The 23,377-nt window shown below is 44.6% G+C and overlaps 1 protein-coding gene across 3 annotated transcripts in view; it reads right to left on the bottom strand.

Moving 5' to 3' along the window:
* The window catches only part of DNAH1 (dynein axonemal heavy chain 1), a 132,646-nt gene that overhangs the window by 95,467 nt on the left and 13,802 nt on the right, over nucleotides 1-23,377 (bottom strand). For all 3 annotated transcript variants that reach the window (XM_035106095.2, XM_035106094.2, XM_035106098.2), the window contains exons 2-12: nucleotides 19,455-19,662; nucleotides 18,411-18,483; nucleotides 13,771-13,945; nucleotides 12,718-12,874; nucleotides 11,651-11,783; nucleotides 9,474-9,635; nucleotides 8,196-8,448; nucleotides 5,098-5,255; nucleotides 3,203-3,414; nucleotides 2,602-2,900; nucleotides 1,201-1,351 (exon numbers count right to left, since the gene is read on the bottom strand). In XM_035106095.2, the coding sequence (XP_034961986.1) occupies nucleotides 1,201-1,351; nucleotides 2,602-2,900; nucleotides 3,203-3,414; nucleotides 5,098-5,255; nucleotides 8,196-8,448; nucleotides 9,474-9,635; nucleotides 11,651-11,783; nucleotides 12,718-12,874; nucleotides 13,771-13,945; nucleotides 18,411-18,483; nucleotides 19,455-19,646 (1,965 nt within the window). In that variant the 5' untranslated portion in view covers nucleotides 19,647-19,662. The remainder of the gene's footprint in view (nucleotides 1-1,200; nucleotides 1,352-2,601; nucleotides 2,901-3,202; nucleotides 3,415-5,097; nucleotides 5,256-8,195; nucleotides 8,449-9,473; nucleotides 9,636-11,650; nucleotides 11,784-12,717; nucleotides 12,875-13,770; nucleotides 13,946-18,410; nucleotides 18,484-19,454; nucleotides 19,663-23,377) is intronic.

Genomic DNA, 23,377 nt, shown 5'->3' with positions numbered 1-23,377 from the left:
TTAGGTATTTTGGACAATTTAGCCTTTAACATGGATTGTTGGCTTTCAAATGAAACAACCATGTGCAACTTAGTGTGCTTCAGATTTTTATGAGATTGTGCTGTGTGCCCTAAACAATACCTGCAGAGATCATTTCAAGGAGGCAGGAGACCCAGGATGTAAGACACCTCTTGATGGGAAAAGGACCTCCTGCCTTAGCCAAAACCACCAAAAGCACATTTCAAAAACTGCAGACAAGCAATCTTTATCATTGAAGCTCACTTTAATGATAGCTCTTGAATTATCTCGATTTTGTAATAAAAAGAAGCAAGCCTCTTTTTAAATTGAAGTGATAAGATAAATACACTAAACACATAATCACACATCTCGCACCCTGCCACTACTTCAGTGCCAGTATTAACAGCTTCAGAATTTAAAATTGCAACATTATTGCCGGCACTTCTTATTTGAATCTGGCATGTTTTCCTCAATGCTAAAAGTGTTGGCTGAATCATCTCCTGTTAGCAACATCCTGCTCCTGCAGTATCATCCCTTGCACACTGCCCTGTTAAAATCTGCGCATGAGTTGCTATATGAAATCTGCAGCACAAATAAAACTTCTTCTGACATTTCCCTAACCCAGAAGAGATCAGGATGTGAAATCAAAGCACATCTTATATTTCTTGCATCTCTCTATACATTAAGTGGAGAATCACATTATCTTCTCCTGCATGGAGAAAAGATAAGTAATTTTCAGCAGGGCTAGACTTTCTTTCCACAGGCTTTCATTTTTTTATTTTTTGCTAATCACAGACACAATACCAAACCATGGTATTGGTTCTGAGAAAGGCTTTTCAATCTCTAATACTGCACTCCAAAGCATTTGTGTTGTTGTTCTCTCCATAATATTGTTATAATGTTCCTGCAATGCAGCCATAATACCCAGATACAACGGTTGACAACCCACAGCCTAGTCTTTTGGTGGAGCATTACTTATGACCAGTAAGGCTACAATCTTATGCACACTTCCCTAGCAATAAGTCTAATAAACTCTATGGAACTTGCTGCTTCTGGGTACCCATACAGGACTGCACTGGAAAGTCAGCTTTGTAGTGTGCATCTCTAGTAGAAGCATCTCTTTTCAGTAAGTGTATAACCTTTTACAAGACGGATCCAATTATTAGGGTGAGAAGGCATTTCAAATTCTTCAAGGTAACTCACTTTCTCCAGTTGTGGTATGGTGTGGGTAGACCAGATCCCTTTATCAAACAGAGAAACAACTGTTGTCTCAAAATTCTCCAGGGGTGTGCTGAAACGAACACCCAAAGTGTCCAGAGCCAGATCAATTATAAACAGAGGATTTTTCCGTGGCCTACAAAAGGAAGAATATGGAGATCTCTGAGATTGTTATGAATGAATAGCTTCCAGAAATAATGCCTTTGCTAATTAAAAAAAAAAGATCAATTACTTCTCAGAAACATAGCCTAGCTCCGCTTGTGCATTACTTGTGGAACCAGATTCCCTAAATGGTGATATGCAACCACATCTGTATAAACAGGCATAAGCATCAAATTTAGTGGAACAAAGGGAATCATTGTGATCAAAAGGCATGCCGGTATCCTCATCATGCTTGCAAATATCCCTTCCTGGATTGGCAGAAAAAGTACAGAGGGGTGTCCAACTCATATTCACTATCCCACTGCAATAAGTTGGGATTCACACAGAAATGAGGTAGACCATTGCCCGGGGGGGGGGGGGGCTGTGCTTCACACTGTTCAACTTTTCTCATTCCAAACAGACACAGAAACCTATTTCATATTCTGGTAAACCAAAATGTACACAGCTGCAATGTAACTAAATTGTCTCTGGCCCTTCTCTCAGTGGCAGAAAAGCATTCTTCTTCCCAATCTTCTTTATGGTACTTGTTTAATATTTGAAGACTGTTGTGTTTTCATATTTTTCCATTCCTTAGTTCGGTGAGTTCTGCTTTCTTCAATACCATGCTTTCTAACCTTAATTATTTTTTAGGTTCACACTGGAGTTTTATTCAACTTGCTTTCATCTGTCTCAAAATACATACTACAGACTGGATAACATACTTCAGCTGAGGTCTACTGTATCAACCCACTTCTCCAATCTGTCAAGAACAATGACTGACATGAATTAAACTTGCTGGATGTTCATAAGGTCTCTGTTAATATTTACTGTGCCATGTGTACAGCATGTGTACAGACATCACAAGTTTAGGTTAACACTACAATCTATGATTCTATAACCCTGGCCCCAAGACCATGCTAAATAGACACAGTAGGATCTTTTAATAAAGCCAATGAATACTAAAGCTATGGTGACTTCACTTTGTAACCTGCAGATTCTTTGTGATGCCTTTCAGAAGCCAGCAATAACCTCTTAACATGAGAAATATTGGTGCCCAGCAATGTCCCAGGGGATGCTGAAGCATGCCAAAGGAGGAGCCTTGGCTGCAGTGTGATTTTGCACAGTGATACCAATTCATCAAGAGAAAATTCAGAAAAAAGAACCCTCCCATTATATGAGAGCACACTGATCAATGCTCTTTTCCTTTTCCTCAAAAACAAAACATCTCTCCATTTCTCTCCTTACTTGAATGGGCTGTTAACAAGGTCATCTCCCCACACCATATCTTCAGGGCAATTCAGGACACTGTGGCAGGAATCCAAGAAGAGCTGGGTGAAGTTTACCAGTGAATCCTGGATTAGATAACGTACAGAGTCCTGCAACATAAACTTGATGAGCTCCATCAGCTGATGAAGCTTGGACATCCGGTATACTTCCCACTTAGTCTCATACAAGTTGTACCAGCCTTTACCTATGTCCCTCAAACTGCTTCTCACGGCTATCTTTAGAGTATTGATCCAAGTATCCTTAAGGAACATTGAAACCTAGATAAAAATAAAACAAAGAATGTCAACTACAGTGCCAAATGACACATCTGCTACATTTTTTGGAAAGCTGTTTGTCAGTGTGGTGTAGTGCTTAATTTTTTTTTAATTACATGTTTTTTTCTCTGCCAATTTTGCCTTTACAGCCACCCTGTGAGTTAGATTAGGCTGAGAGAGAATGACTAGTCCCAACAACATCCAGCAAGACTCTTGGCTGAGAGGAACTATGAACCCAGGTTTCCTCAGGCCTAGTCTGACAATCTAACCATTACATTGCAATAGCTCGCACTCTCCTGCTATACCTGTGAAAAGGTCTGTTTCTGGATCTGCTCAAACTCCTCTAGTCGGCCGTACTTAGTCAGGGTTGAATGGAACAGTGACATAGCTGCAGTTTTATTGCACTCATCCCGGACCTGGCACAAAGCCATGATGACTTCTGGCCGTGTCAGGAGGGAGATGAAGCTAAAAGCTTCTTTTTGCTCATTAAAAGGGTACTCAGGAACATCAATGCCTCCTGGGGACACAAGAAGAGATGTTATTTCTGTAGGAACAGTAGTCATGTAGCTGTTCTTGTTAAGCATATGTAATAACCATAAATGCTGAAAAATGCATTTTATTTTTATTTACTTACAGAGCAATTTACACCCCCCCCCACACACACACCCTTGCATCAGGGTGTGTGTGTGTATATGTGTGAACTGAGCAAAGCTTCTCCTTCCAAAGGTTCCAAAATGTGTATTCTTGAGGCAGTAAGGGACTGATCTAGCCCAGGATTAGTTGGATCCTGAACCAGTCCCACTGTTGGTGCCCCATTGTTACACCAGCTCCAGGCTGGCACAGTGGCCGTCCTGCACCCCCTTCCTTTAAGGCAAGGACCACCCTATCGTTGCTCCTCCACTCAGGGCCGCCTTAAGCATATCCGGCGCCATGGTGCAACGATACCTCTGCCCCACTCCCCCGTTTCCCAGAATTGTCGACCTTTTTAAGGGGGGACCCCCAAAGTTGTTGACTTTTTAAGGAAAGTTTCCCCAAATATTGAGTAGCACCTATGCCTTGCTCACTCCTGAACTGAATGAGCCGCCTGCAGAAGAGCTGTGCTCTGTTCGGCTCTTGGCTCTTCCCCAGAGTCCCGGACAACTCCAACTCAGCCTGGACTCCCAACCAGGTGCCCTCTGGAGCTTTTGCGCCCTGGCACAACGAGTCACATGTGACACCGGGTAAAGACGGCCGTGCCTCCACCTCACCACACCACCACCCCTTTACCTTTCCTGCCTCACCACTTCTCTTTAAGCAGAGATTTTTTAAAAAAAGAAGATTCCTGAGTTGTTCCTTGAGCATGAAGCCTCCAGGCACACAAGGCCCAAGGGTGGTGCCAGAATCACAGGCCATCCCTACTGTAATTTCCAGGTGCAAGCAAGATGCCCACATTTCTGTGTCCAGAAAAAAAAACACAACTGGATCTGTATAAATTATGAAAACTAAACAAATTTGTACATTCCTGCTCATTTTGCTTAGAAATGGAAAAGGAGTTATGGTCAAGCATTGAAGCCAATCCTCCTGACCCATAGAAATCTTAATTCTCCTCTCCCCCCCCCCACTCTTGCTCACAAGCTTTCAAATACAACTTTGTAGTTCTAACAGTCAGAAACTCACTTTCTCAAAGCAATGAGATTCTCAGAATGCTATATATTTTCGCAGAATTGCAGAATACACATACTCTTGCTTATTGATCACTGTTCCTTGAAGGGTTTGAGGCAAAGGAGTGGCAGCCATCTTGCATGGCATTGCCTCAACCCTTGGCTAGTCTAGCTCTGTCCCTCAAAGGATCCATGGCAGCAGCTTGTTTGTATCTTAATGGCTGCCACTTGCTCTCATCAGTACCATTCAATTTCTTTTACCCAGAAAGCTTGGGATGCAAATATATATACACAGTTTGTATTGCCAGACTTTGTCATGAGGGAACACGCTGGCACTGAGTTATTTCCAATATCTATATATTGCCCAATAACAAAACTTATTTAAGCAGCTTATAAGTAAAATAATTAAGACTATAAAATATAATAATATAATATGGGATTGGTACATCTCCCTTTGCAACATATCAATCATAGTCTAAAGTTAATTGCAAGAAACAGAGTAATTTCCCCCTGGGAAGATTTTACACTCTGCTGCTGTCTTTTTCTACTGTGTCACCTACCCTTCAGTGGCACCTTCTCTTCCTCTTTCTCAGGCAGAGTGACATAATAGAACGTCTGAGGCTTGGAAGTGACAATTCTGTCAAAGTTAATCTTGTTCATGGTTCGCTCAAAGTCTAGGGACACTTCTTTCCCCAGGAGCTGCAGCCGCTCTAAAATGCTAAGCATAATTAAAAAACTAATTAACAGAATGAACAACGACCTCTCACAATGTTGCGTCTGCATCACTCATATATCTCTATAGTCCCATCTTCATGCCTCCTGTGTTTGCATGTGCTTTGTTTCTTCATTAAAAGTGCTTGCAGCACATTAAGGGAGCTTCATAGTAGACCTGGAATGGGACAGCAGGAGATTCTGAAGGATCAAGGGGCAGTGGGGCAAGTTGTGTGACACCTAGAACTGTATTGTTGTTTAGTCGTTTAGTCGTGTCCGACTCTTCGTGACCCCATGGACCATACCAGTCCAACCCCCTGCCAAGCAGGAAACACCATCAAAGCATTCTTGACATATGCCTGTCAAGCCTCTGCTTAAAGACCTCCAAAGAAGGAGACTCCACCACACTCCTTGGTAGCAAATTCCACTGCCGAACAGCTCTTACTGTCAGGAAGTTCTTCCTAATGTTTAGGTGGAATCTTCTTTCTTGAAGTTTGAATCCATTGCTCCGTGTCTGCTTCTCTGGAGCAGCAGAAAACAACCTTTCTCCCTCCTCCATATGACATCCTTTCATATATTTGAACACGGCTATCATATCGCCCCTTAACCTTCTCTTCTCCAGGCTAAACATACCCAGCTCCCTAAGCCGTTCCTCATAAGGCATCGTTTCCAGGCCTTTGACCATTTTGGTTGCCCTCCTCTGGACACGTTCTAGTCTTTCAGTATCTTTCTTGAACTGTGGTGCCCAGAACTGGACACAGTACTCCAGGTGAGGTCTGACCAGAGCAGAATACAGTGGTACTATTACTTCCCTAGATCTAGATGCTATACTCCTATTGATGCAGCCCAGAATTGCATTGGCTTTTTTAGCTGCTGCATCACACTGCTGACTCATGTCAAGTTTGTGGTCTACCAAGACTCCTAGGTCCTTTTCACATGTACTGCTCTCAAGCCTGGTGTCACCCATCCTGTATTTGTGCCTTTCATTTTTTTTGCCCAAGTGTAGTACCTTACATTTCTCCTTGTTAAAATTCATCTTGTTTGCTTTGGCCCAGTTGTCTAATCTATTAAGGTCATTTTGAAGTGTGATCCTGTCCTCTGGGGTATTAGCCACCCCTCCCAATTTGGTGTCATCTGCAAACTTGCTCAGGATGCCCTCAAGCCCATCATCCAAGTCATTGATAAAGATGTTGAATAAGACTGGGCCCAAGACAGAACCCTGTGGCACCCCACTAGTCACTACTCTCCAGGATGAGGAGGAGCCATTGATGAGCACCCTTTGGGTTCGGTCAGTAAGCCAGTTACAAATCCACTGAGCACATCCCGAGACTAGGAATTTGTTTTCCACACCAGAAATGAACTTAGCATCCTAACTTAGGCAAGGGGAAACAGATTGTCATTGCTATCGTGAAACAATTGGAAATCAGACATCCTTGCAGTGATCTCCTCCTAGTGGTGCAGCAATAAAACTGCTAGCATATTTGCAATGCTAAGCAGGGTCCGGTAAGATTTCAAATTGGATGGGAGTCTACATGTTCAAATTCCTGCATCAAGGGCGTACCCACCGCGGGGCAGGGAGGGGCCGCTGCCCTACTCTAGAGGCAGGGCCGGTCGGGCAGCTGCGGGCAAGAGTGGCGCTGCCGGCGGGGCTGGTGGGCAGAGGCGGAGGACAGCCCAGCGGAGCGCGAGTTCGGCGCCCGCAGCAGTCTCTTGTGCCCGAGCCGTGCGGAGTCCACACAGCCGCGCTGTGTGGGAGGGGGCAAGGGCTGACGCTCCCGACGTTCGGGAGACCTTTGCGCATGCGCAAAGCGGGGCGCATGCGCACAGCGCGGCTGTGGACTCCGGCGGCCGCCGTGCAGGGCGCATGCGCACAGCGCGGCTGTGCTCAAAGGTCTCCCGAACGTCGGGAGTCGTTCAGCGCCTGCCAGACCGCTGCAGCAACGGAGCCTCGGATAGCTTCGCGGAGGCCGGGGCTTTGCTCCAGACCTCCGCGGAGGCCCCGATCCAAGCCTGGTTCCCTTCTCTCCCCCCCCCCCCGCCCACCCCCAGACTTCCCTCTTCTCCTCTAGGCGGCCGCTGGTTTTCTCCCCTTCGCCGCCGTCGCTTCAGGTTTATTTTGATTTCACCTGGGCTCTGTAGCCCCGCCCACATTCCCACTTTGTGGCCCCTCCCCTCCCGTGCCTTGGCCCCGCCCCTTGCCCCCCCCAGTTTTGATCCTGGGTACGCCCCTGTCCTGCATTACAGTGGATTGGACTAGATGGCCCTCACGGTCCCTTCCAACTCTACGATTCTATGATCTACCTTGTGCCCACTCAAGACGCCGTGCCATGCTCACCTGATTTCCGGTTGAAAGATCTCCCACATACCCCTTCACTTACCATTATCTAATCTTTGAAGATGCACAAGCAGTTGTTAAGAAAGGGAAGAGCAGCACCTGACCAGGAAGAAGCTCTCAGTGAATCACACGAAGGGGCTCTAATAACCACACTAAAAAGACCTCTACATTTCACCAGCTAGTTTCTGGAAGAGCTGCAACTTAATACCCCAAATACCACAAGTTAGATCAGTGCTCCTTAAAGTCTTCAAACACTAAAAGTCTGCACCATACATCTATGGTGGTTTTACTGAATGGTACCACAACACAGCACAGCCTGGTGTAATTGCATCTGAATTGCATCAAATTAATTGCAGGTGTCTGCCCTGCTTGTGTTTACTGGTTTCCTCCTTAGTTTTTTAGGTCTGCCTCTGAAAAGCACAATTCCCAGGGTGTGCAGAAACAGAGGAAGTAGGAAAGAAAGAACAGGAAATGTGATGAGAAGAAAAGGGTGTGAGGGAATGATAAGGATGAAGTTATCCTGCCACCCAGGTGGCTAGGCCTCCCTTGTCCTAAACAAGGTGTTAAAACCCCAAACATGTTTTCAGTATGAAGGACTGTTGCAATACTTACATACTTCCTTTCCTCAGACGTGAAGTTTCCATTGCCATCTGCTTCATCCGCTGCAAACTCTTTTCTTCAATGTTTTGCATTCCGTCCAGAGGCATGCAGTCAACGTACAGGTTATACAACAACAGTGCCTGTGTTTTCTTCCTCATGTCATTGGCAGAAATCACTCGCTCTGCATGAACCCGGGGGTCCTCAGCAAGAAAAAGCAAACGGACACGGGGCACCCAATACTGACAGGGCATTAGTGGGGCTCTCCCTGGGGAGAAATCAGAAAAGAATGTGAACACACTGGGGCCATAAAAATAGATTGCAGAAAACAGGTGCCAAAATTATCTAGTGAGACTATGACCAAGCTAGTGTCAAGCTGAGAGTTTCGTGGCAGAAAAGAGAATGATGAGTAATAGAATCCAAATGGAGACTCAGGAGAATACTAATCAGAAATGTCACTGTATCAGACTAGATGAGACAGGAGGGATATGTGTGATTGTATCTTCCACTGTATTTTCAAAAGTTAAAGGCAGATGGGAGGGTGGGGAGAGGGAATCATTCCCTTCACACTGCTTTCCTAATCTAAACTAAAACTACCCTCTCCCCCACCATCTGCAGTTAATCATGTGGAGGAAAACATGTGATCATCATATGGAACTTAATAGGACAAAGAGCAGCTGTGGTGGGGCTGGGAGCTGAAATTTAGATTATGAATGCAGCCTAAGGGAAGGTGCTATGTCTCCTCCTCCCAGTACCAGAGTCCCAATCTGATTGCTCAGTTATTCCTCACCCCCAATGGTGACCACTGGCTTTTTAAAAGTGGGAGATGTGATCGCGGGTCCCCTGCTGTCTCATCTAATTGTGACCCTCCAAAAGTAGGCCCTACCAAATTCTGTGGGACTTATTTCCAAGGAAACATGGACATGATCAGGTTCCAAGTAATGGAATGATGAGAATGGAGGTCCTTTTATAAATAATCCTGAATTTGTCCACATAACACAAAGGTTGCAGGTTCAGTCCCCATATGGGAAAGCTGCATATTGCTGCATTGCAGCAGATTGGACTAGATGATCCTCAGGGTCCCTTCCAACTCTAGAATTCTATGATCCACCTCTATGAATCTTCAAAGGATTGTCAGGAAAAAGAAAATATTCTGTGGTCGCTTATTAAAAAGGCAAAAAGATGCATCACAATCCAAGACATTCATGAATCAAAGGCAGCTAATTGGGTATAGAGAGGCTCTTGATTTTAACTTCTTCCCTGTAATCCAATAAAAAATAAATCAATGCCCACCTCCTTCAGTCATTCCTCCATTAAGTACACGTCTCCCTTCTGCATCCCGGACTAGACCCAGGCTGTTTGTCTTATGAACCAAGTAAAATTTTGTCTCTTCATCATAATCCAGAACACCAACATCTATCCATTTATAGATCAGTTTGCGACTTTTGGGGTCCTCTGAGAATGACAGACAGGGAAACACTTTAACACAATTGTCTTGGCAGAACTACAGAGAGTCCTCTTCACAGTCTTACAAACCTCACGATCCTGCATTGTGTTCTGGGTTCCATATTTTGTATCTCCTTTAATATTCAATGGCACGCCAACACGTATTAGTACCTTAGCAGGAAAGCATTATTATTATTATTATTATTATTATTATTATTATTATTATTATTTAATATCCCACCCATCTGGCTGTGTTTCCCCAGCCACTCTGAGCGGCTTCCAACAGAAGGTTAAAACTACATTAAAACATCAGTCATTAAAAACTTCCCTAAATAGGGCTGCTTTCAGATGTCTTCTAAACGTCAGATACCGGTAGTTGTTAATTTCTTTGACATCTGATGGGAGGGCGTTCCACAGGGCGGGCGCCACTGCCGAGAAGGCCCCCTGCCTGGTTCCCTGTAACTTGGCTTCTTGTAGTGAGGGAACCACCAGAAGGCCCTTGACGCTGGATCTCAGTCTCAGGGCAGAACGATGGGGGTGGAGACGCTCCTTCAGGAATACTGGGCCGGGGCCATTTAGGGCTTTAAAGTCAACACTAACACTTTGAATTGTGCTCGGAAACGTACTGGGAGCCAATGTAGGTCTTTCAAGACTGGTATTATGTGGTCTCAGCAGCCACTCCCAGTCACAAGTCTGGCTGCTGCATTCTGGATCAGTTGTAGTTTCCAGGTCACCTTCAAAGGTAGCCCTACGTAGAGCACATTGCAGTAGTCCAAGTGGGGGACAACTAGAGCATCTACCACTCTGGTGAGACAGTCTGCGGGCAGGTAGGGTCTCAGCCTGCGTACCAAATGGAGCTGGTAGATAGCTGCCCTGGACACAGAATTAACCTACACCTCCATGGACAGCTGTGAGTCCAAAATGACTCCCAGGCTGCACACCTGCTCTTTCAGCAGCACAGTTGCCCCATTCAGGACCAGGGAGTCCCCCACACCTGCCTGTCCCCTGTCCCCCAAAAACAGTACTTCTGACTTGTCAGGATTCAACCTCAATCTGTTAGCCGCCATCCATCCTCCAACCTTCTCCGGGCACTCACATAATGCAGAAATGTTGATAGGCACATGTTCTAACTAAAGTGGTCAACTTACAGGACTTAATATTTAGGATAGAAGCACTTGTCATTTGTGTTAGATTATAGAAGAATTGCAACCACTCCACATATTTTGAAAAATTAACTCACAAGAATCTCACATTGTACAACCAGCTACAGAGGCATTAAAAATCAGACACCATGTCTAAAAATTATGGCTTATAAAATAGTTAATGAAATGCATAAATACCACAAGTTCAGACATTAAAGTACTAGTTTAGCTCCACTCACATGAAACATTATGCTAATGTCAACAGCCTGACTCCCATGAATTTCAGCAGAAATAAAATACACTTAACTGTTAACTGAAACAAAGTACTGTATTTTTCCGTGTATAAGACGGAATATATCCCCCCCCCCTATTTTTTTCCAGTTTAAAAATGGGGGTCGTCTTATACACAGATTTCTTCTGTGTGGGGGATTTCTTCATTTGGAGTCCTAAAAAATAGGGGTTGTGTTATACAGGGGTGTATATTATACAAGGAAAAATAAGGTATTTAAAAACATTAATTTCCATGTTTCATTGGTAGGGATTCATAGAGCCACTCAGGGTAGGGTGAGGCCTTAGAACAGGCATCCCCAAAACTGCGGCCCTCCAGATGTTTTGGCCTACAACTCCCATGATCCATAGCTAACAGGACCAGTGGTCAGGGATGATGGGAATTGTGGTCCAAAACATCTGGAGGGCCAAAGTTTGGGGATGTCTGCCTTAGAATATATGCAAAATGCAAGAAAACATAATATGTTTTGATCTGCTATGCTTCAAAACAAAAATACTTGGAGTGAGAAAAGCATGGTTCTCTTGTATTCAACTATTATTTTGTAATCTTTGTAATAAATGAAATAACTCAGTTGCATCACATCTATGCTTTACCATGCCCAAGCTCATCATCTGTAGGCAGGAGTGCTTTTCCTGGGATAGGTTTCCGGTCTTCAGATTCAGGTTCCACACCCAACAAAAGCCACTCTTCTGGAGTCCGGCAATCATACTCTTCATTATCAAAAATCTAAGTAAGCAAGAAGTGAGAAATTCATTAAATCAGGCTTCCTTAGCCTCGCCCCTCCAGATATTTTGAGACTACAATTCCCATCAAACCTGACCACTGGTCCTGCTAGCTAGGGATCATGGGAGTTGTAGGCCAAAAACACCTGGAGGGCCAAGGTTGAGGAAGCCTGATATAAATACTAGGATTTTGATTGGAATATGGATTTAAAAACTAATTGCAGAGCTGTGCCAGAGAGGGAATTCCTGGGCTGCCTTATGCAAACCAGCCTGGCTGGCTGAGGGATGAGCAGACCCGTTAACATTACAGTAAAGAGCCATTGAGGGTTCTGCCCCAGGTGTGACCAGAGCCTGGAAGGTTGCCATGGTAACTGCTCTGGGGGAGGGCAAGGGGCTTCTGGGAAGAAGAAAGGGGGGGGAAACAGCTGAGATCCATCTTTGTGGGAGAAACTGAAAGTTACCTGCAATGCTTTGGGCCATGCTGTAAGATCTGGACTCCCTCCATGCAGACTGAAGGTGCAAATAGGCAAATAACCCCCATTTCTTAAAGCACGACTGTCTGTGCCGTGTCTTCTATTCTCCAAAGGGACACAGACCCTGTATGTATGCCTGCAGCCCTATGCACCCTCTTGTTACTGCTTGGCAGAGATCGGGGCAGGCACCAGGCTTTTGTAACACTATTCAGCTTCTTTTAAGTACCGTTAATGCTGCCACATCCACTCCCCACCTCCCAGCCCACCCCAGTGTCCTGGTTATTTTTAATCCAATGTTAAGACATAATGCACAGCAGCAATTTCCAAATGGTAATTAGATATCCATGGAGACACACAGATTATTTAATGGAAAGTCATCATCAAATGCAATTGCTGGGTCAACTTTGCAAAAGGCTTAGGAATCCCTGAAGTAGATCACATGCACCACTGAATCCCATATCTTACCTGTAATGGGAGATAGATGGGGAAAAGAGGGTCCTTCCTCTGTTCAATAGTTGGCATATTGTCAGGGTCCTGGTGTCTTGGCATCAATTCATTGGAATCTATCCCTGCCATTTCTAAGAGCTGAGTGATATCCAGGCTGAGATATAATCGTCTCAACCTGGTTAAATAATAAGATTAAACAGTTCATATTTACAGGAAACCCGATTCAATTGTTGTTCATCTGTTTCAAGGACTGACTAATAAGGTAAATTGAGTAACACAGTGTAGTAAAGAGACAGGCCAAAACTATATGTTTTGGGGAAGTCCAATGTCGTCAGAGATGGTTAAAGGTAAAGGTACCCCTGACCATTAGGTCCAGTCGTGAACGACTCTGGGGTTGCAGCACTCATCTTGCTCTATAGGCCGAGGGAGCCGACGTGTGTCCGCCGACAGCTTCCGGGTCATGTGGCCAGCATGACTACGCCGCTTCTGGTGAACCAGAGCAACACATGGAAACACCGTTTACCTTCCTGCTGTAGCAGTACCTATTTATCTACTTGCACTTGACGTGCTTTTGAACTGCTAGGTGGGCAGGAGCTGGGACCGAACAACGGAAGCTCACCCCGTCACGGGGATTTGAACCGCCGACCTTCTGATCGGCAAGCCCTAGACACTGTGGTTTAGACCACAGCGCCACCTGCATCCCTTCTAAACCTGATTCAAAAGCTCCTCTATTATTCTGAAGACCATTCCAAATCAGCCTGTAGATTTTTGTCCATGGAGCCTCAGGCTGAGGTTCTGTGAGAAAAGCCAACGTATGTAGCCCAATCGTATAAAAATATGGCACTCCAATGCCCACTGAAACCAGAGAAATGTATCTACCTCTCTGAAGGATTGCCATCTTACAACCTGGACCTATGCAGGGCGGGCTAGAGGAGCCTAAGCCTACCCATTTCAATAGTTTTAGTATAGGCTCACATAACTCTCTGTGATTTACATAGAAATCCAGAGCTGCACATCCAAATGCAAAGTGTTGTACACAAGCCCTTTGTAGCCATTTCCTGGCACAATTACCTCTCAATTGCTATCTTCCGAGGGCACTGTCCTGGAATCACCTCAAAGGGAACTTGTACTTTTGGCTTATATGATTGCAATGGAAAGTCCGTCTCTTTGATTATTTCTGTAGTTGGTCCAATTTGTTGGGCATTCAAAATAGACCCAATATTCTCAGGAGTTTCAAATGTTGTGACTGGCAAGAAACAAGATTAAGAAAACAAAAACATTTTTTAAAAAATATGTGGTTAGTGTAAGAGTCCCAGTCCCAGACTTATCTGGGAGTCTGGCTGAAGTGACCACTATAGTAGCGAAGGCACTGCCTAAGCCACTGAAAACAGCAGATTGGTGGAATCTGCCCAGAGAAAGCTGCAAGCACATTGCAAAAACTGCTCCCACCCTGCAAAGGACAGAATCTGTGGTGATTTCCAATGCTTGGGGGCCCAGCTCTGGGAAATTTCCCTCTCTTCCACCCAGATTAAAGAACAATAGTGTAAATCAGAGGTTGGCAAGGCTTACCGGGCATGGGCCAGATCACTCCAGCGGAGATCGTCTGTGGGTCAGGCTGGCGCAGTGCCGGAAATTGCTTTTGCTCATGCCCAGATGCCAGGAATCGCTCCTGCGCAGATGCGATTTTCGGCATCTGGGCATGCGCAAAAGCGATTTCCGGACCTGCAGACATGCGCAAAAGCAATTCCCGAATGATATGAATCAGAACCATGCGGCGATTTCTGGACCATCTGCGGGCTGGATCCAGAACCCATTCGGGTCAGAACCGGCCCATGGGCCTTAGGTTGCCGACCTCTGTTGTAAATCCATGAGATCTTTCACATTTTCCACTTCCATTGAAGTAATGGGAATGGGTTTATCTATTTTACTTATCTTCCGTTTAATGTTGTTTATCTGTGCTTTGGAAATCAGCCCTGAGTGCTCACTGGAAGGACAGATCGTGAAGCTGAGGCTCCAATACTTTGGCCACCTCATGAGAAGAGAAGACTCCCTGGAAAAGACCCTGATGTTGGGAAAGATTGAGGGCACTAAGAGAAGGGGACGACAGAGGACGAGATGGTTGGACAGTGTTCTTGAAGCTACCAACATGAGTTTGACCAAACTGCAGGAGGCAGTGCAAGACAGGAGTGCCTGGCATGCTATGGTCCATGGGGTCACGAAGAGTCGGACACGACTAAACTAAACAACAACAACATCTGTGCTTTGTATTTAGTCTAAGTTATTTTGTAACTCTTGCCAGTTTCATGGTGAAATCAGCAGTTATGAAACCCAGGGACAAGTGAAGAGGGAACAGTTATCATCCATCCCATCTTGGAGAAGTGAAAATGTTTGTTATGCATATATGCATAATGCTAAACACGCACTGAGAAATGTTGGCTCCTCCTGTGTCACACTATGCTCAAATCTTCACTTATTCATCTAGGACTGGGGTCGGCAACCTGAGGCTCCGGAGCCGCATGCGGCTCCTTTACAGCTTTGCCGTGGCTCTCTGCCCCTGCCTGGCTCACGCAGCCTCTTTAACCCTATCGGGGCTTCCTACTCGCCGGCTCCGAAATGGTGGACTTGCCGAGGCTGGAAGAGTTGGGTGACGGAGGCACGGATAGCCCAGCCCTGATAGGGTTAAAGAGACACGCTTGCTGGGAAAGAGAGAGGCGGGCGCGGCTGCGAGAAAGGGCAGCTTTTGAGGAGCCGCTGAAATGGTGTTGTTGTTGCTGCTGCTGCCGCCTCCTCGGGAGGCGGAGGTGGGGCGAGCGGGAGAGGTGTGTAAGGGGTGGGGGCTCGTCTCTTTCCTAGGGGGGAAAGAGGGGTAGGAGGGTGGTCGAGTGCTCTTGGTTCGCTTTATTTATGAGTTCTGTGTAGCAGAGGGGAGCTGGCACTGGAATTTTGTGAATCGGTTAAAATCTCAATTTTATATTAATTGTTAAAGTAAAGCCTCCTTGCTGGCTGCTTTTCGTTGATCAGTCCATTGTAACATCAGCGGGTTTGGAATGCACACCTATTGTCTTATCTGATCTCTCCCAATTGAGAGTGTCAATTGAAAGTGTAAACACATAGCACCTTTGAAGTCAGGAGCTGAAAAAGGGGTTTCCTCAGTCTTAGAGTCCCATCTGTTACTCATTCATAAAATGTATAAGGTCCTTTTTCCTGCCCCCTTTTGATGACAGGACGGAGGAAATAACAATTAAATGTTGGGGTGTTTTGACCTTTTGTTTGAATGATAAAAAAGTGGTTTCCTTTAACAAGATCTACCATTTGAAGTGTATTCCACAGGATGCAAGGCTGTTTTCCAATCCAAACCTGATAGTGACTTTTCTCTTTTATTTTCTCTTTCCACCCCTTTCCCCATGCTTCTCTCTCTTTCCCCACACTCCTCCTCCCCCCAAATTCCTTTTAGGATTTTCAGTTTTCGCTTCACTCCCCCCCTCACGGTGTTTCCCTCTCAAACTGGTCCTCCTTTTCATCTATCCCCCCCCCCATCCTCATTGCATCCTTCTTCTCTCTGCCCCCCTTTGCCCCCCCCCCACACACACACACAGAGAGAGAGAGAGAGAGAGAGAGAGAGAGAGAGAGAGAGAGACTGTTTGTTCCCCTGCCCCCTTTCCTTGCATGTCAGAACTGGAGCTTGAATAAGTTCTTCTTTCTGCTCTGCTACAATATAAACCTACCCTTCACATTCTTGAGCACTGTTCTTTCATTCACCCCCCTTTTTTGCTTGCTTCTGTTCTATAGCTGCAATATCAGCTCTCTCCCCCTTCAATACATACTTCAATACAGTAAATCTCTTGCTGATTGGTGCTGATTCAAAGTCTCTTGGAGGGCACCAGGTTGACAAAGGCTGCTTTACACAGCCAGCGTTCTACACTTCCCCACCTCTACTTGCTCCCCTGTGGTTTGTGTGTGTGCCCCGCCCTCTTCGCCCGCTCTGCCTTTCCCCCCTCCTTCCCTTTGGAAAAGGGAATGCTCTTCCATGCCTTTTTTCCTGCTCTGTAACTGGATTAGTTTTGAGCATGGAACAGCTGTATTAAAAATCCAGAGAATGCAATAAAGCATCACTTAATATTTGGTTAAAGGATTATTTCATACAATCATAGAATTGTAGAATGGGAAGGGTCCCGAGGGTCATCTAGCCCAACCCCCTGCAATGCAGGAATCCTGCCCACAGCTGTGAGCCATCCCTGGGTAGGCTCGAACCACCAGCCTTGTGGTTAACAGCCAGACGCACTGACCCATCAAACTGTAAAGAGCAACTGGTTCTTATTATTAAACAATTCCTGCACCCGACATACAGAGGAAATGAATCATAAGCTATCTCTGTGCTGTGAAAAAACAACAACACCTCTACAGTATTGATTGTTAATTTCTGCCAGGCCAGACTGTTGCTCAAAGGAGCAGGGGTGGTGAAAGAAGTTTGCAACCTTAATTTCATATGAAAACAGCTGTCTGGCAAACTGCTTTCTGAAGTACTTCCCCCCTCTTTTGAAAAGGCATGGGGCTTGGGCCAAGCAGGGAGGGGAGGGACTTCAGGCAGGGAGATGGGTGAGGGGCTGGGTGAGGTGCAAAGAGAGGTGGGTTTCGGTTAGGACCGTTAGGTGTAAAGGGGGCAGGGTTTGGTGAGCTGTGGGGGAAATAGGGTTGGCAAAGGGGATGGCGAGTGGAGCAAGCAGGGGTGGCAGCCTGTATAGGATGAGGGGCTTACATCTAGGCATGCTAGGAAGCCGCTACCCCTTTGGACAGTTTTAGAAATGGAGTCAGGGAACTAGGCTGGGAGTGGAGAACAGTGTGTTCTTTAGAGGCTGCTGCATCAGGCCAATGGCCCATCTAGTCCAGCATCCTGTTCTCACAGTGGCCAGCCAGACGCCTGTGGGAAACCCACAAGCAAGACCTGAGCACAAGAACTGTTAAGTGAAAGTCCTTTTTTTCTTCAGATTGACAGCTGACTGCACGATCCTGTATATATAGCATTAAGTTAAGAAACAATATATGCAGTGTTATATTTGTTTTAAATGTCGCAATGGTTTTGCGGCTTCCTGTTTTTTTTTTCCTTCAGAAGCGGGTCCAAGTGGCTCTTTTTGTCTTAAAGGTTGCAGACCCCTGATCTAGGACGTATCTCAGCGGGAGAGCATCTCTAGGTACGGCTGGGAAGACTCGCACCTGGAGCCTTAGAGAGCTGCTGTTAGGCAGTATGAGCAATTCTCAATTAGATGGACTCCTGGTCTGACTCGGTATGAAGCAGCTTCCTATGATCCTAAGCTCACAGGGTGACCTTGGGTCAATCACTTTCTCTCAGCCTAAATTACCTCATAGGGTAGATGTACTATCTCCCATATCCCCCCAAACAAAAGACGTTCTCCCCTCCCTTTCATTTTCAAGCTCCTTGAACAAGCCCAGCTATTGGGTCTTCTCAATTTTCTGATCCCTTCAGCATGGCTCCCACCCACTTGACTGGGGCACAGCTGCTACAGTCCACTTGTCTGTAAATCCAGAGATATTTATTCTGCCCTGACTTCGCTTGACTGTTCTGTTCCTTTTGGCACTCTCAATGATCAATCACAGTCTCCAAATTTCACATTTCCCCCCAGTTACAGGAGCTCAATTTTCTTCCAATTTCCTAGGGAGGAAAGTGATGATAACAGCCTTTTCTGTGTGCTTACCTTTTGGCGTGTGATCCTCATGCTCTGACTGTTTCAGTAAGTCCCTGTATACATTCGGACCTGCATTCACATCCTGAAGTTTGATATAATAAGGATTACAAAGAGACAGTACAGAAACATGTATAGAATTCTATGAGCAAACAAGATTTGGTCATATACAGAGAGAGAGAAAAGAAAAAAGCAAGCTATGATCTGGTGAGCTAGTTTTCAAAATAGGAATCAGACTGCAAAGAATGAGATATGACATCTCATGGTACATCCAGTGGCTTGTGCAATTCCCTGAGATTCTCAACATTAATTAAAAGACAAACACATTCCCAGCCTCTACAGCTGAAGAGAAAACGTGTTAGTAGTTAAAGGTTAGGAAACATAATAAATCTGGAGAAGCCTCCAGTAATCATCGAGTGGAATTCGTTCCCTCATCCTTGATAACATAAACCAGGGGTGTCCAACTTCCAAGATGCTGTGATCGAACGCTAAATAAACTGGCAGTGATCTACCCATTGGATTGACCAGAGTTGTTGAGCTTTGGGGGGGGGGGAGGACCAAAGTTGCTGAGCTTTTATGGGGAAGGGGTGAGCAGTCGACGGGTTGGACAGGCCTGAAATAAACCAATCTCCACTCATTTTTCTACAAGTCTCAACCCTCTTTTCCTGTTCTAGAAGAGAAAGAAAGAAATTGAAACTCTTTACCTTTTGAAAAAGCCAGTAAATTGAAGCATGAGGGGTACCATTAAGGGAAAGCCATTTCACTTCCTAAAAACACTTGAGATACTACAGAAAAGGACTTGCTATTTTCATGAAAATTACCCAACTCCTCAAAAGCTCTAAAATGTATTGAGGAGAAATAAATAAAAATAATATTGCTACCTTCCTATGACATGAAAAACAGCTTTAGAGGAAAGAAAGAGCAGAGATGGGGCAGAAACAGAAAAGAGTATTTTCTTAAAATACATTTATCTATCTCTCGTTCTAACGCCAGTTTGTGTCATTTATATTTCAACTGTCTACAGACCAATGATAGACAGAGGTTCTATTCACTTACCCCCAAGAGATCTAAAGCTCCTGGTGTAAGGACATCTGAGTAAAATCCCCTTTCTTTTATCGGTGGGTACTTCTTACCGCCCGATGAGGTTTTGCTGGTTCCCGGAAGGCTCTCTGAACCCTGGCTACTGGAGTAAGGGGGATAGGGACTCCTTCCCAATGACTCTGTCAGTTCCTTCTTGACTTTATCCATTCTGCTCTTTGATCTCCTAGAGCAGTGGTTCCCAACAGGTGGTCCGGGGACCCCCAGGGGTCCGCGAGCTATGCCAGAGGGGTCCGCAAGATGCTATTAGAATAAAAAATATATTAAATATATTTCGTATGATAACAGATTTTTTGTTTTGGCCTTTTCCTGCATGAGCAGAGTCTAGCGCAAAACTAGAATTAGATAGAGGCAAGTAGTTCTGCTGTATGCCGTTAGGTGGCGCTTTACAAACACTACTGTTTTGCAAAGCGGCAGCGCGCGCATTCTACTAACGCTCACCTCCCCAAGATGCTTTGTGCACGTCGGCTTCATTTGTGCGCTACTGCGCAGGTACCCTGTCTTCTCCATTCCCCTCCCTCCTCCCTGGCGTGCACTGCCTCTTTGCAAAACAGTAGTGTTTGTAAACAAAGCGTTGTTTTTCGCGGAAGCTACAGTTCGCGTAGTTAAAAATGGACCGTTGGTTAAAAAGTGGTTCGTTAAAACGACAAAGGCCTACAGATGAAGAAGAAGAACTGTAAAAAACGTATAAATATAAAATATAAAAAGACTCTTAATTTGGCTCTCACTTTTTAATTTTAGGATTATGAATTAATGGGGGTCCTTGTCACAATAGCGGCTCGATGAGGGGTCCTCGAGAAATTTTTGTTGGGAACCCCTGTCCTAGAGGAGGGGTAGGAAGGAATCGTGAGGCTGTCCTTCACATCATAAAGAGGAAACAAATTATTAATAATAGCTCTGTATCCCAGAACTTCCAATTTTCAGGGCAACTTACTAATCAGAGGAAGCAATGAAAAGGCTCGTGTACATGCTACAAATCATGTTTAGTGCTTGAATTGCATAATGAAGGGGTCTGTTGAAACTTGGAAGCCATGAACTCAACTCAGAACTGTCCACATCAGATCTCAGGTGGATGGGGGCTAGTTAATCAAAGATGTGATAATACACTTATAGAGATTCTCCTCTCCAGACCTGAAAAAGATTTTGGAAAGGGAACCACGGGCATTGTAAACTTAAACTGTAATAATGCAGAATATGGACGTAATCTGCCTGAAAAAGGTTCCCCCAACCAGGACTAAAACTTTGGAGATTCACTGTGGCTCAAGCTCACTTTATAAATGCTAACCCAACTGAAAATCATCTCACACTTCAAAGCTTTATCCTTGGTATGACCTGTATACCCCATTCATCTATTAAAGAGCTGCCCATTCTGAATCATCTAATCCATTTGACTCCATCAGTGGTCAACCAGATTTCTCCTAACAATCATATTAATCTGTCAAAATGCATGGCTGACATGCATCCAATTTGGAGTGAGAGATACTTAAGCCTGTTGAAATCAATTAGCTTAAGCCTGTTTCATAGAGCAATCCTACCGGTAGTTTGGTTTGGAAAAGAGTGAAGCAGTGGTTTCACTGGCACATCCCAAGCCCTGCTGCTGGCTCATGCTGGCTTGGGCAGGTAGGGGCGATTCTGTTGATGGTATTGCTATGTCACCTCCAGACTGGCATAGCTGAGGTGGCTCAAGTGGGGGGGGGGGCTTGGAGAATCCATGAGGCCTTGGATCTAAGGGATCCAAAGCCATTGGCACCAGGTGCCCGATGTACTTCACTTTTGGCCTTTCTGCTTGCTACTGCCAATGGGAGACCTTTCCTCCCACTACGGCACAGCTGAAGCTCCACTGAAGAAAAATCTCCAGTCCCACCAGCTGCTGTTCTCTTCCCTTCTCTTTTAATACATTTCTGATGTATTTTATATTCTGAAATTTTTTAAATTTGTGGTTGGTGGACTGTAAATAAGCTATATTTATATTTGCCTCATTGTACCCACCCATCAACATCATAGGGTTAGGATTGTGCTGCATGTTGGATCTAGACTATTTAAGCTTTGGCCATAAGCCAGTAATTATATTGTTACAATATTAAATGAGAAAGAAATACTTTCCACAATAAAATGGATCCCACAACATAATGGAATCAAATTATACCCAGATCTAATGAAAGACAAAACAAATAGACCTTTACCAAAAAAACCCACCCCTGGTTATCTTACCATCGCATAAACCATAAAGGATTCTTTAAAAAACAAAACTTCAGAATAGAATCAATGCAAGGTATTTGGTTTCAGCTTTTTTACTAATTAAAATAAATTCAGAAAATGGCTGCAGGAGTCTTTTTGTTTAATTGTCTGGTTGTCCCTTTTTTCCTGGGTGATCTCCTCTCACAATTTCTATTCAGCTGTCAGGTTAAATGCAAGCACAAGCAATTATAATGAGCCTGGGTATCCAAGCTATATAAAGATACTTATGTAAATGAGGGTGTTAATTAAGGGCTGCCCTCAGCATTCTGGCAAGAGGCTACTGCAGTCTTTTGTTGTGCAAAATCTGGCCCCCAAAGCTATTCTTTATGTGCCCAATCTAACCTCTCACAGCAAGATCTTTCCTGATTGGCTGCGACTACCACACATGGATGGCTGCAACATAGTGGGATGGCACCAGCGAATAAGGTTTGGTGATCAGTGACTGAGCAGATGCTGTCTCCTAATTATGAAGGTGAAATGGCAATAAAAAACCAAGACACGAGCAAAATCGACATACCTTTGAGGGGGTCAGCCTACTCTGTTTTGTGCTGGCTCAGCAAGTTAGCACTTTCATGAAGTTAACTGCCACAATATACTTTTTTCCTCTAAGGGGCCTTCTTAAAAAGTGGCTTTCTTTTCTTAATTGTAACCATACTAGTGCTCCTCCATTTAACAGAAAGAGAGCTGGCACAAGGCCTTCACAGTTTGAAAAACAACAGCAACAAACAGAACACTCTTGAAATGTCATGTCATGGTTAGGAGAAGAAAAACGAGCACTTCCTGGTCTTTGGCATATTGCTTGTTAAAAGGGGGCAGAAGCACTGCCCTGTTGCAGGGGTACAGCACCAGGACAACCACTACTGAAACTAGATAAATACAGAAATAAATAATAATAATTGGCCTGGACATAGAAGCAGCAACTTCAGTGATGCTTCGGTTGCAGGACTCCACGCCACCCTGCCTTAACAGCAATGAACTAAAACGGGTGAGGAGATAATATTTTCCCAGTAGTGAGATACAGTATTTGGGCTTGAAATCTGGGAAGATGTAATTTACTCAAAGGAACTACTGTATTACTTAGATGTGGGGGTAGGTTTCCCCCATGACAAATTTATAACAATTACACATTAATTTATAACAATTATGCTTAAAAACAACAACTAATACTCAGGTCCTTATTTTAAAAATTTTAAATTAGTGTTTCCTAAACTTCTAACCGCTGAGGCTCCACTTATTTTCTGAATTAAAATGGGAGAAATACTTTGCCTTAGATATGAAAATATGTAGTTTTAGCACATTAAAATATTAACTACACACAGGAAGCTGCTTTACTAAGCCAGGCAGTTGGCCATTGAACTATGTAATGTTTAGAAGATATCTGAAGGCAGTCCTGTATCAGGAAGTTTTTAATGTTCAATATTTTACTATGCTTTATTTATATATGTTGCAAGCCGCCCAGAGTGGCCGAGGAAACCCAGCCAGATGGGCAGGGTATAAATAAGAAAATGATCATCATCATCATCTAGCTGAATATTGTCTACATTGACTGGAAGGAGCCCTCCGTGGTTTCAGAGGAGTCTTTCCTAGCCCCGCTTGCAGGGACTGAACCTGAGACATTTTGCACACCACAAGTAAGCATTTCC

The sequence above is a fragment of the Zootoca vivipara genome, chromosome 2, assembly GCF_963506605.1.
Source record: "Zootoca vivipara chromosome 2, rZooViv1.1, whole genome shotgun sequence".
In the NCBI taxonomy this organism is placed as follows: Eukaryota; Metazoa; Chordata; class Lepidosauria; order Squamata; family Lacertidae; genus Zootoca; species Zootoca vivipara.
Note: the sequence above shows the minus strand (reverse complement) of the source record. Positions and strands in the feature narration are given on the sequence as shown.